Here is a 12,108-nt window from a genome sequence, read left to right as displayed (position 1 = left end):
TGGGTTTTTTTTCTTTTGTCTGCACAGTTAAACCAAATCTGGTATCATTAAAGTCCCTGTTCTAAAAACAGTTGGGCATGTGCTTAACAAAATCCTAAGATATAAATGGAACTAATTGTGAGATTGCTTGTTTGCCAGGTCAAGCCTTAAGTCTGTGTCTTGGAAAATTTCTCTAAAGAATATGCTTGTAATTTTTGTAGTTTTTAATTTTTTATGACCTTCTTCACTGGAACATAACAAAAAGATGTTCATTTTCCTGTCTTTATAGAGCCCCAGCCTTTAGCAGGTAACTTCTAAATGCTTTATTTAAGGCTATGAAATGCACTGGAATAGTAGTGGTGACCATCAGTAGAGCAACTAGTGGAAAAGTTAAGAGCAAGATGTGATGGATATTTAACTTCAGTAGTTTCAAAACTTTACTTACCATTACTCACTTAAAGGAGATTAATCAAAAACAATAGCTGTCCTAAGGAACTACCACAAAACTTCTCTCCAAAATTGTCTCTCCAAACTAACATTTTTTCATGCAGTTTTTCTTGTTGTTAAAAATGAAGTAAATTCATTTTACTTGAATCTCAGATTAAAACTTTGTGGTAGTGTTTATGTAGTTATAGATCGCCACATAAAAAGTACCATCATTCTTGGCTGTGGTGCAGAATTGTTTAGAGCATTGTTGGTCATGAGCGAGCAATACTGGTAGAGATATCTATGAAGTTCTGGACAGGTTCAATTTATACCAAAACCTTGAATCAAAATAAGTGATCTAGTTGTTAGTGCTGCTTCCAAAATCACTTCAAAATGGAGCTAAGAAGTAACATATGTTTCCACTATTTTTCAGTCCATGGTTGTATATTATACTCAAACCCAAATACAAAGGAAGAAGCAATTTGTAAATAAAAATTTCATCATCTCATTTGAAAAATACAATTATTTTTAATTATAGTATCATAGTTTAACTATAAATATTATTTGTCATATCAATGCCATAAGTGACCAGGGTTATGTCAGATCTCTCTAAATAACATGGCTATGTGTTACGTTGGTGTGCAAACAGGAAGAGAATCCAGGCTGATAATGGTTAACAACAGTAAGAAGAGAGACAACCTCATGTTTCAACTAATCTCCAGCTATTAGGGATCAGCATGAGGGACATTATCTCATAACTGCCTCATACAAAATTCCATATACCTAACTCCAAAGCATCTGGTGTAGGCCATAGTCAGAAACAGGATACTGGACTAAATATATCCCATGTTCCCTGTGCAATATCCGTGAGCTTTCTACATTCTCATGCAGCAGATGTGAAATATGCCAGTAATATCTGTTCTGATTTAATTATTTGCACTACTGTATTTGAATACTAGGTTTTGGTCACCTAACCAAGCAATTGCTGAAGCTAGCGGATGGCCGTGTTGTGCTGGCACTGGAGGGAGGACATGACCTTACTGCCATCTGTGATGCATCTGAAGCCTGTATAAACGCCCTTTTAGGAAATGAGGTAAAATATAAATCATAGTAGGTGGAGAGAACATTCCAAGTTTGCTGAAGCTCCTGTCTTTGATTTTCTTTTAGTAACAATGGCATCAGTCCTTTTTTCATTTGGTATAAAACACATGCAATTTGAGCATGTCTTAGAAATGAGCAGGCCTCAGATGAGCTGGTTTGGGTAAATACCTCTAAATTAGATGATTAAACAAATCCTTTATGTTTGCCTAAATTATTCCCAGTTCTGAGTAAGATTTAATACCTCAAAGTTGCTTTTGGTGATGTGCTGAATACCAGACTTGACATCATTGGTAGTCACTGGTGTGGATATCATCTACCAGGATTGGACCTTCCGGCCAACTATCATGGAAAAAAAATGGCTTTTGCAAGGTATCTGGTAATCTTAGGAACTGGATACTGCAAAGGCACATTTTTTGCAGTATTTTGACACTTCAACTGGCCTGTGAAAGAATATATTTCAGAGGCTTTTGAAATTGAACGACATTAATAAAAATATGTCCAAGACTTAAAAATTGTTTGGGTTTTTTTTAAGCTATAAATGAAGATTCAGGTTGATCTGTATGTAATTTAAATGCAGTGTCCAGGATATATCAAACACTGTATATATTATTTAAAAACTTTTGAGAGTGGACTATCAGACTAAGTAAATATGAGTACGTGCTATTTATATACACAAAATATTAGTGAAAATTGGTCTGTTGTCTGCTAGAAAATACCTTTTCTCCTATAAATATGGTGAGAAGGAAAATAAGCTTGCTGAAGGTGCAGTCAAAATAATTTATGAAAGGACAAAAGCCTTTACCATAAACTGTGAATTTTGCAAGATCTTGTTATAAAGTGCAATATGTTACTTTTTTTTTTCCCCAGGGGAAGTGGTAATAGCTATATAATCTCTCCAATCAAATGTATTAGTGCCAAATTGGAAGTCAGTCTACCAGTTCCCTTCCACTTCAAGAGTTCATACCTATGTAAATGATGTAAAGTAATGTGTCTTCTGATGGATATTGGATAGAAGGATTTTCTAAATGTTCTTTTAAACCTTTGCTTTTCATTTTTATGACCCATTGAGAAAAATATTTTTATGCTTATTTTTTATATTATACATGCAATAAGTGATAGCTTTTTCAAAAATATTGTCAGAAATGTAAAGAAGTAGACATATTAAAAAAAAAAAAAAAAGAAGCTTTCATTGGGTTTTATCTGCTATCACTTTTGACAAGTCCCATAAGGAGAGTTTTCCAGTGTGGTGACATGCACTATTGAAAAAAATGCTCAGCTCAATGTTGGCCCTTTTATTTAGGTGCCGAAATATGGACTACAAAACCTAGCTTGAGGCATGTGACTATCTTAGTGAATGCAGCATTGCTTTCCTGATCAGCTGCCATTCCAGGGCACTCTTATTGATATTCTCTGTCGTCATCTTCCCTGTGGTAGTATCTTATGGCATCAGTGGCTTTTCATAGCCCTTCTAAGCCCATTCTCTGAAATTTTCACCCTTGTGGGACTAATGCAAATGGTACAATGCTGATGATGTGATGTGTCTTCCTCTGTGTAGGTGACTGGGTCCCTCTATCCAGTTACGACCATTTGGTGGTGCTACCCATTTATGAAAACTGCCTTGTTTTGTTTTAGCACTATATCACACCCAGCTACTATTTCTGCTGTCACTGGCTAGCCATTATCTGAGAAAAAATACTGATTGTGAGAAAAATGAATGGGATAAGTGTACTAGAATAGCAACTTTCTTCCATTTTATTTTAGAGTAATTACAGACTAGGAAATTAGATAAGTTGTGAGTCTATCTGCAAAATATAGCAAAGCAAACTTCAGAAGAGACAAAAATTCAATAGATGAGAATGAAGACAAACATAACCATGCAGCCATTTTTAATTCACTTGTGAAAGAACATGATCATTAATAACTTGAAACATCTCATGCAATAAGCATTATTCTCCTGTGCACTTACTCACAGCATTGTCTTCAGGGACATGCATTAAATGGTCTGGTGCAGTGGAATTTCAAAGAGAAAATATGCTGTGGCTGTTAAGAAGAGAAAAATACTCCAGAGAGGATGTTGTTACCAACACTACCATAAGAAATTGATGTTTGCTTAAAAGAATAAGTAAAGGTGTTGCCAAGGAGCAGACAGTAATGAGGAAGTCTGATACCTAGTTAGTAGTTAGAAATCAGCACGTCTGTTGACATCTGTAGATTTATGGCAATCTACACCACATGGCCCATAGCATATACATTGCTTGATTTCAGCATAATATTCATGAACTTGCACAGCAAACTCCAAGTGTGTTCCTGCCAAGGACAGAAAAAAATGTTTTTCTTCAAACAACCAATTACTGTAATTTGAGGATGCATTCTTCCTTGAATGCAATTCTTTACAGGTGATTAATAGGATAATTATAACTTATTATCTGCCCTTCACTTTTACAAATAATGGTATATAGTGCAACCCTAGTTTAAAAACATTGGCAAGATGAACTTCAGTTTCTAAACACTACACGTATAATTGAACTCAAATTAGAAAGGTTGGGAAAGGCCTTTGTAAGGTACTCTGCAGTTTGTCAGATGTATTTATTCATGTGCTGAGGATTAGAATTCATAAACATTTTGCAGGGTTTTTTGAAAACTTTTTCTTTTCTTTTGTTGTTTTTGGCCAGGACTTGTCAATACAGAAATTCACTGCTTCATGTGTTCTGTTACCAGCGGAATAACATTTTAAAAAAAGAATAACTGTAAAACTAGCCACAACTTCCAACTTTCATGGAAAGCTGGTCTGATATGTAGAGGTAACATCAAACTTACAAGTGCAAAATGCTTTCTTTTCTCAATTTGTCTCTGAACACCAAGAAGGAAAACAGGTTGACTTCCAAAATAGATATACTTTGCTCTTATTTATATGTGCGCAGTAGCACAGTGATCTGTTTAGCAAGATAACTTCTTACTCTTCTCTTAACAAATGCAAGTGGAGCCACTAGGAAAAGAATACACTGTCAAGTTAATCTTCTTTAAATAATTTGAGCGTGGCACAGGAAATTCCTGCATACAGTTGTTGATTTTGAAGACTAACCAAAAAAACTATTAAAAATGTCTCTTTTTCTTGGAAGAAATCAGAATTTAAATGAGCTATCAGCCCCATCTATGTGTGGCCAATACTTCTGAACTTCTCTGCAGAAGTACTTTTGAGCAATAATTTCAAATTTTGACAGAAACACAAATGGGATTATAACTGTTGGTATTCTCTGATTGGAAGTACTTATCTTGTTAATTGTTTCTTTCTAAGACCCAATTCCCTAAACAGAGGTGCCTAGTGCCTTTTTAGATACCTTAGGGTATCCAGGACATCAGCACAGGTAGATCTAACACAGAACTTAAAGTAGATCCACACACTTTCTGAGCAGCAAGTGGAAATCAGGCAAGACACCCTATAGTGTCTGAAATGGCTCAGTCTGGTTTGGTTGTGTGAATCTCTCCTTAAATGATGGGAAAATGAAAAAGGAAATTACAGAAGTAAAGGTAAGGATAAATTTCATGAAGATAAAATTATTAATTAGAAAGTTTACATATAAAATTACTTAAAAATAAAAGATTTCAAGATCTTAGGTTTCCTTGTCCATCTTTCTGTGTACAAGCAGAAAATTTCCATGTCACTTTGAGAAAAATCCATCTGACCATTTGCAGAACTAATTAGGAGCACAGTAGGTTATCTCCTTGGAAGGAAATCTTCCTAAGAGGTGAGAAGAGATTAAGCAGCTGGATTCCCTTGAAATCTAAAATGAAAACATGGAAATCCTTCTGGAAGATAGAAAGGCAGGATGAGCATGAGTTGCTTTAAAATATCCCTGAATTTTCTCAACATGATTTGAGAACTTGTCCCTTAAAAGAGCATCTGTCAAAACAAAGGAAATGATAGATTCAGATAATTAGAAAAGAGACATTGTTTTTAAACTTAAGCATTTCTGAGATGATGATATACTCCTTTGCTTAAAATTCAATTCCTTCATTTATTTTGATACTCTTTAAATGTTTCTACAGTTTTTCACAGATTGGTTGTATAGTTTCAAATACTTATTTTTAAAGCATATATAGATATACATATTACTTCAATTAAGAAAACCATTAAATTTTAAGATTTGTATGTTATTCCAAGAAGTGTGTGCAAATTGGGTTGAATGTTGAGATTTTTCCCCAAAATTTTGTCATGGAGAATGGAAATTCCACACTATTTTGTCAGTCCTAGCTTCAGTGCTATAAAGAGCTCTGCTATGCCTTTCGGTGCCAGGTAGAGGTGAGTAAGGCTCCTCTATACATGCAAGGATAGGTTCTGGTTTCTTTCCTCCACATTACTCTTGAAGAGCTACTACTTGGATTTAAAAAGCCCTCAGGGATAAGCTGTCCTTGAGTTCAGGATCCTAAATCCTGCAGCTTATTTCCAACATAACTGCATTCAGTTGGGGGTTCTTCTGCAGCCAGAATGAGTAAGGAAGGATTCCTTTAAGCACAAACCTCTTTCTTTGAGTCAAAAACTAAGGCTTTAGTTCTTCCTTCATCCCATCTCTTTTCAAGCAGCCAGGTGGGATATTTCCATGGGACATAGAAGTCAGTCTAATATCATGGTCCTTCTGATCTGTCTACAGGTTTGGGCAGTGTCTCTTAGCTCTCTGTGGTACAGCAGTTTGCCGTGGTGTATAACAAGTGATAATTAGTCACAGACGGGGTCATGCTCTTCTTTGCACAGAGGAAACAGAGAAGTGCAATCCACAGTGTGCTCTGCCCAGCAGGACCCTGCAACAAAGGCACAGAGAGGATGCATGTCTGCTCTCATTGACTGTGGCGGCCAAGGCTGAATTTGGCCCTAAGTCCAAAAACATTTTTAAGTGACTAAATTTAACATCTTCTAGTAAATATTCTTCTGGCTTGAATTTCAGTCTGAAGCAGAATTTGACAAAACATTGTGATTGGTTGGCTCCCAAGCATGCTTGAAAACTTACACTGGACAATTTTCTTGCAGAGTGTGAAGTATGTGCTTCTTTCTTGCAATCTGTTGAGCTGGCATTTGGGAGGGGATGGTAATTTAAGTGGAAAGCTCGTACTCTGCAGCTTTCCTGCTGATGATGAAAAGTTGACATTTTTCTCCTTTGTGGAATTCGGCGTGAATCTAGGGCTGCTTGCCAGCTAGGCAGTGAGCTCTGCCAAGAGGGCCTGGACTGCGTTAAAAGGGGTTATTTACCAGAACAGGTAAGCATTTCTCTCTCCAAAATGGAAATTTTCATGGAAGTGAACATGGCCTGAGATCAATTTTAAATTGCATGGTAAACTTGGTCGCAATCTCACTTCCTCATTGTTAATCTGAGTCTAATACTAGAAAAGAATTAACACTGAGTCTAAGCCACCTGTCAGCCGCTGCTTGCATGAACCCAGAGTCCAGAAATTGGCCCAGAAAGAGAGAATTAGATGGGGTAGGACACTGGAGCAATGTATGTGCCAGAGGTCAGCATGGTGACATCAAACTCACCAAGGTGGGCAGTGTTAGTCAGGAAGTGGTTTGGCAAAGAAAACAGAGAATATTCTAATTCCAAAGCTACATAATTCCAAGGCATGCTTTGGGTTTTGGGGGCTGGTAGGTGCTAATGACCCTTTGTGCTTTTGAACCTATTCCCTACTGAAAACTGGCTCGGTTAGGTACTGCACTGTAACAGCAGATCACAAAAATACCTGCCTAAAGTGCTTATATATAAACAGAAAGTGCAGAAACTTTGACAAGATTGCTAATATAAGAACATAGAGGACCTGTGAGATCTTTGAACTTAGTCCTCTGTAATCATAGGCAACCCTATGTGCAGATGTGTTTCTTGCACAGTCTGTCCAGGAAAGGGAGGTTTTAGTGCATCCCCTGCAGCCTAGGGGAAGCTGAGGAGCCTGCCTGCCTTCTCCCCTTCCTCTGTTTCTGCCAGGACCCTCCATGCTCCTTACCTTATCCTTGCAATTGCCTCACTTGTCAGTTATCTCTAACTGCAGTCCACAACGATCTTCACTGAAGCTAATCTTGGTGCTTGAAAACATGACAGTGCTAAGGACAATACAGATATTGCTAGAATTTCCAGCTCAGTACAGACTGCTGTAGTTTCAGATTCTCTCCACGATCCCAAGGATCAATTCAGATCACTTTCTGGGCACACAGAATTTCCATCATTAATTCCTTCTTCAAACATTTGTTGATATGCCTCTGTCATACTTTGGCAGCCCAAGTGATTTTTGCCCATTTACATTGTGTTTCCTACTTTGAAAATGATTAGCAGACACAGTTTCTACTTTCATCTGCTACTCTGGGCACAAAAGCCCGATTCAGCCATGTAAAAGCTTTGAAAATGTGACCATTTGTGTCTGGTCCAAACTGTCTCTCCAGTGGTTTGGTTATTTCTGCAGACTTGAGCTGTTCTTCTCTGAAAGATTTCTTTCCTGACAGTGTATTTCCAGTGCTCTTTTCAACTTCCTTTCTGTTAGCCTCCAGATTTAATAGACTTAATGATCTGAATGCCAATAGGTGTAGGAGGGAAGGTGATCATGCCATATATGCCAGGTGTAGAGTAATTTCTTTTGTTCACTGTTGGGTCTAACTGCTGATATTTTCCAGGGACACCCCCATGTCTATACAGTTGTATCCAACCAGTGGATAGCTGCCAACAGAAATCATTTTTTTGAATGCAGACAGCCTCATTTCAAAGTGTATAGAAATAGCTGCCATAACCCACAGGCTTTATTTCTACAGTGTTTTTGTGATGGTGCTGGATTTTGGGCTGAGCAGGGTATATGATGTAATGAACTTACTTGTGGAGCCTGATAAGGTTTCCTTGATATCGAAGAGGATCCAAGGTCTGTCTGGCTATCCTTAAGGGTGAGGAGGCAGAAAAGCTCCAAAGCAGAAGCCGAGTTTGGGATATAAAATGAAGGTTTTGTGGAAAAAAACAGTTAAGGAAATGATCAATCATGACTGTTGTGCTCATCACCTACAGATCTGTTAGTAGAGCTAACCGATGGAGTAATGATTGGTATAACTGTTGGATGTTTGACCGTTTTTCACCTTTTCTTTAATGATTCATCAGCTTATCCTGATTTCTAAAACCACATCTGCAATGTTCTGATATGTCTAGATATTCAAATGCAGCCTATTTGTTAAAAAATTTGTTTCTGTACTGATAAATAAAGAGGTGCCATTGATATATTAGGAAAAATCAAGATTTTTTGGCTCCTGCAAGAAAACAGCTCTGAAGAAGGCAACAGAATATTCACCTTTTAGTAGGAAATCTCCTCTAGCTATCTCTACATCAGTTGGTCCTAGCTTAATAATTAGTACAAGAGGTCTGCAGAAAGAATCTCAAGGTACTCAAAGGGCAAAGCAAGACACAGCTCTCACATCTTGCAGTCTGGCAATTCCATACCTTGTACTATTATTCTTACTGTTATAGCCTGAAGCTATTTTGTCCTACTTCAGGGGAGTGAATTGGTCATCAAAACCTTAGGAATTAGGAAACTGTCAAAACAGAACCTTAAGCTACTGTTTCCTTCCCTTTCTGTGTTCCTGTGCCCAGTATCACCAAACAGAACTTCAGGATTTTGTCCTCTTCCTGGACAAATGATAGATTACTTTAAACAGAAAATAAAAAGTGATAAAAGCAAGCGCTATTTATCTACATAACCCAAGGTATCGATTATTAAGATTGCTATATGGATTATTGTTCTAAAATCTGTGAAGCTTGATCTGTTGGTGGGCATTTTCATAAATATGCAATTTTCCCCCAGGTACCTGCAAGAGTTACCAAATAGAGTAACCTGTGAAGATCGTGAACTAAATGTGGTTTAAGAATTGCAAATGTATCTGTAAATATTATTTTTATTGTAATTGCTCTTTGTTCTAATCCATGATACATATTATATAGCAACAATCTGCCTTTGCAGTTTGGCCTCCTCGGTAACCAAGTAGAGTTGGGACCCAGTCAGATCCTCCTAGCACTCCTCTGCACACTTGCTCACTGTGCAGAGGAGTGATTTATGCTATTTGAAAACAAAACATAGTTCTATTGTTTCTAGCCACAAGGAAATCTTCCAGCTGCAATCCCACATGGGATTCTAAGGAAATAATGACATGAACAGCCCTATTCATTTTAGTTACCAAGATTCCAAAGGACTGGTGATATTTGCAATGTCTGTCTTTATCACTGACGGGCATTGACTGCTGATTGTAATGGTAGGATCCCAGAAGTTCTGGGATTTGTAGCTAAGCTTGCTTAAAATAGCACCGCTAAGGGAGTATCTACACTGCAGTTACTTCCCACTTTGTGTACTTGGATCAAAGCTGATTTTATCTAGTTGATGGGTAGCAATTCAATGGAAGCAACCTGGAGGACAATATATGATGGCTACTGAACTATTAACTTCACAGAGGAAGCTCCTTGGGTGGGCTTCACTTGACCTAGTTCAAAGTAGACCCAGGTGTGCTTAAGAAAGGAGTTTTGTCTGCAGTACAGATGTCTCCTGTCAATGGTAGTCAAACGTCCTTAGCTTTAGAGAGGGGAGATTGGTATTGATGCCGCTCTTCCTTGTCCACCTTGACATGGTTGCTACTCCTGGCTCCACAGGAGCCCCATGCCAAGCCTTAGCAGCCTATGTGGGGAAGCGGAAAAACTGGTTGGACTCTAAGCATAGTTCAAAGAGAATGTAGTTGTTACAGCACAAGAAGACACATTTAGCCCAAACAATCTTTTAGCCTTTTTCTAGGGGAAAATGTATGAAAGGTGGACAAAAAAGCACATGTGGCTGAATTTCAAAACACAGTTTTCTTGGTATATCTATCCATTGCAGGGCAAAAATAACTGTGCAGTAACAGAACACTTCCTTCCGCTAATTTACTATGATGCAGCCCTACTCAAAGAATATACAATTAAAACTGGCTAATTAAAATGCAGCTGACTATAAAAAAAAATACTTAGAGGACTCCTACTGCTGATCTGCATAACCATTTTTTATCTACTACTTTATTTGAAATTAATGTAAAGCTAGTAAAAGCAGCTGTGTTTTATGGTTTCCCCTATAAATCTTAAAACGTGTAAGATGGTTAGATGTAATAACACCAGAAAAATAAAGATAATAGAGTGCACACTTTGGTTCCAGTGTGGCTTCAGCAAGGTTTTGTTTGGAGTGCCCAGCTGCGTATACAGACACAGTGGAATTTGGTTTGTGAGGAACCTACAAAAATTACACAAATAACTAGCATTTTTTTAATGAATAATACACAGACATGCACCTGCTTCAGAGACTCCATAGATTAGTCTTGCAGCCAATAGAAAAGCCCCTTGGAATTCAATTACATGGCTGGAAAACAGAAAACAAAATCATGGCTATACTTTCAGAACTGATACCAGCAAAATGTTAACCAGTTCTTGGGCTGAGCTTTTCCTGAGGATTAGATTGTCTCAGTTTGTTTTACTTCCCTGTGGCTTATTGAAAATTTATATTATTCTATTCTATTCTTGCAGCTGGAGCCTCTCCCAGAAGATATTGTGCACCAAATCCCCAATATGAATGCAATAGCTTCTTTAAAAAAGACCACTGAAATTCAAAGTATGTTTCTCCGTTTGGGTTGATGGGTTGGTGGGTTCGGGATATTTTTTATTACTAATTAATGTCATAGACATTTAACTATTGTTTCAGAGAAAAGAGTGGCAAATGTTTTATGTATAAACCAACATTCTGTGTCTAGTACATATATTTATATATGCTGTTATTTTTCTTTCTTTGACATCTCTGTTTCTGCTACGTATTTAGCTCTGAAAAACTAACTCTCTGAAATTATTTAGAACTTTCTGATTCCTGAATATTCCCAAATCTTTCCATTCCAGAGCAGCTTGGATGAAATAGATGTTTGTCAGTGAGGGAGAGGAACAGACAGGTAAATTAGAGCTCTAACAAATAGTTTCTTCAGATTCTGTTTGTGCAGTCCTTTACAAGTTACTCACTTTGAGGTGTATAGGAGCTTGAGATAAAGTTAAAAAGCTCAAAATGGGCACTGATGCATGGAACAATGCTAACAAATACATGATTTTATTCTGTTTCTGGTGCAGAAGGTACTTGATTGCTTCACTTGTGTGCCCTGACCCCAACCCTTTACTACCCAGATGCTTTAAGGCATTTGCTCTGGTCTCACTGAAAATTTTTTGCTTTGCCATCAGTTGCCTGAATCCAACTGAGCAGACTTCCCTTAAATTTCTAATCTTCTGCTCTTTGCCATTTTACCAAGGCAGTGGGAGCTTCCCAAGTTCAACTGTTTGCTGGTTCCTTAACAGTAACAAATGGATAACAAATGTTTTGTTTCATGTTAGATAAATCATAAGTAATTGGTATTCATCTGTATAAAATAAATGCAGTTTTTAAAAGGGACACCATGCATTATCCATTGATCATGCAGTAATTATCAATCTGATTTTAGTTGTAAAGTGACAATTAAAATTCATTGTAGGTATATAATTCATCCTTCATATCCTGTAGTAACCCAGATATGCAAATGCTCTAAGTAAATCAGCTATATATGATAAA

General features: G+C 37.3%; 1 protein-coding gene across 13 annotated transcripts in view; it reads left to right on the top strand.

Moving 5' to 3' along the window:
• Positions 1-12,108, top strand: part of HDAC9 (histone deacetylase 9) — a 498,787-nt gene that overhangs the window by 466,779 nt on the left and 19,900 nt on the right. For all 13 annotated transcript variants that reach the window (XM_052800654.1, XM_052800625.1, XM_052800684.1 and 10 more), the window contains 2 exons: positions 1,365-1,498; positions 11,052-11,136. In XM_052800654.1, the coding sequence (XP_052656614.1) occupies positions 1,365-1,498; positions 11,052-11,136 (219 nt within the window). The remainder of the gene's footprint in view (positions 1-1,364; positions 1,499-11,051; positions 11,137-12,108) is intronic.

This window comes from Harpia harpyja, chromosome 1 (assembly GCF_026419915.1).
Source record: "Harpia harpyja isolate bHarHar1 chromosome 1, bHarHar1 primary haplotype, whole genome shotgun sequence".
In the NCBI taxonomy this organism is placed as follows: Eukaryota; Metazoa; Chordata; class Aves; order Accipitriformes; family Accipitridae; genus Harpia; species Harpia harpyja.
The sequence above is the reverse complement of the archived record's forward strand: the minus strand, read 5'-3'. Positions and strand labels throughout refer to the sequence as shown.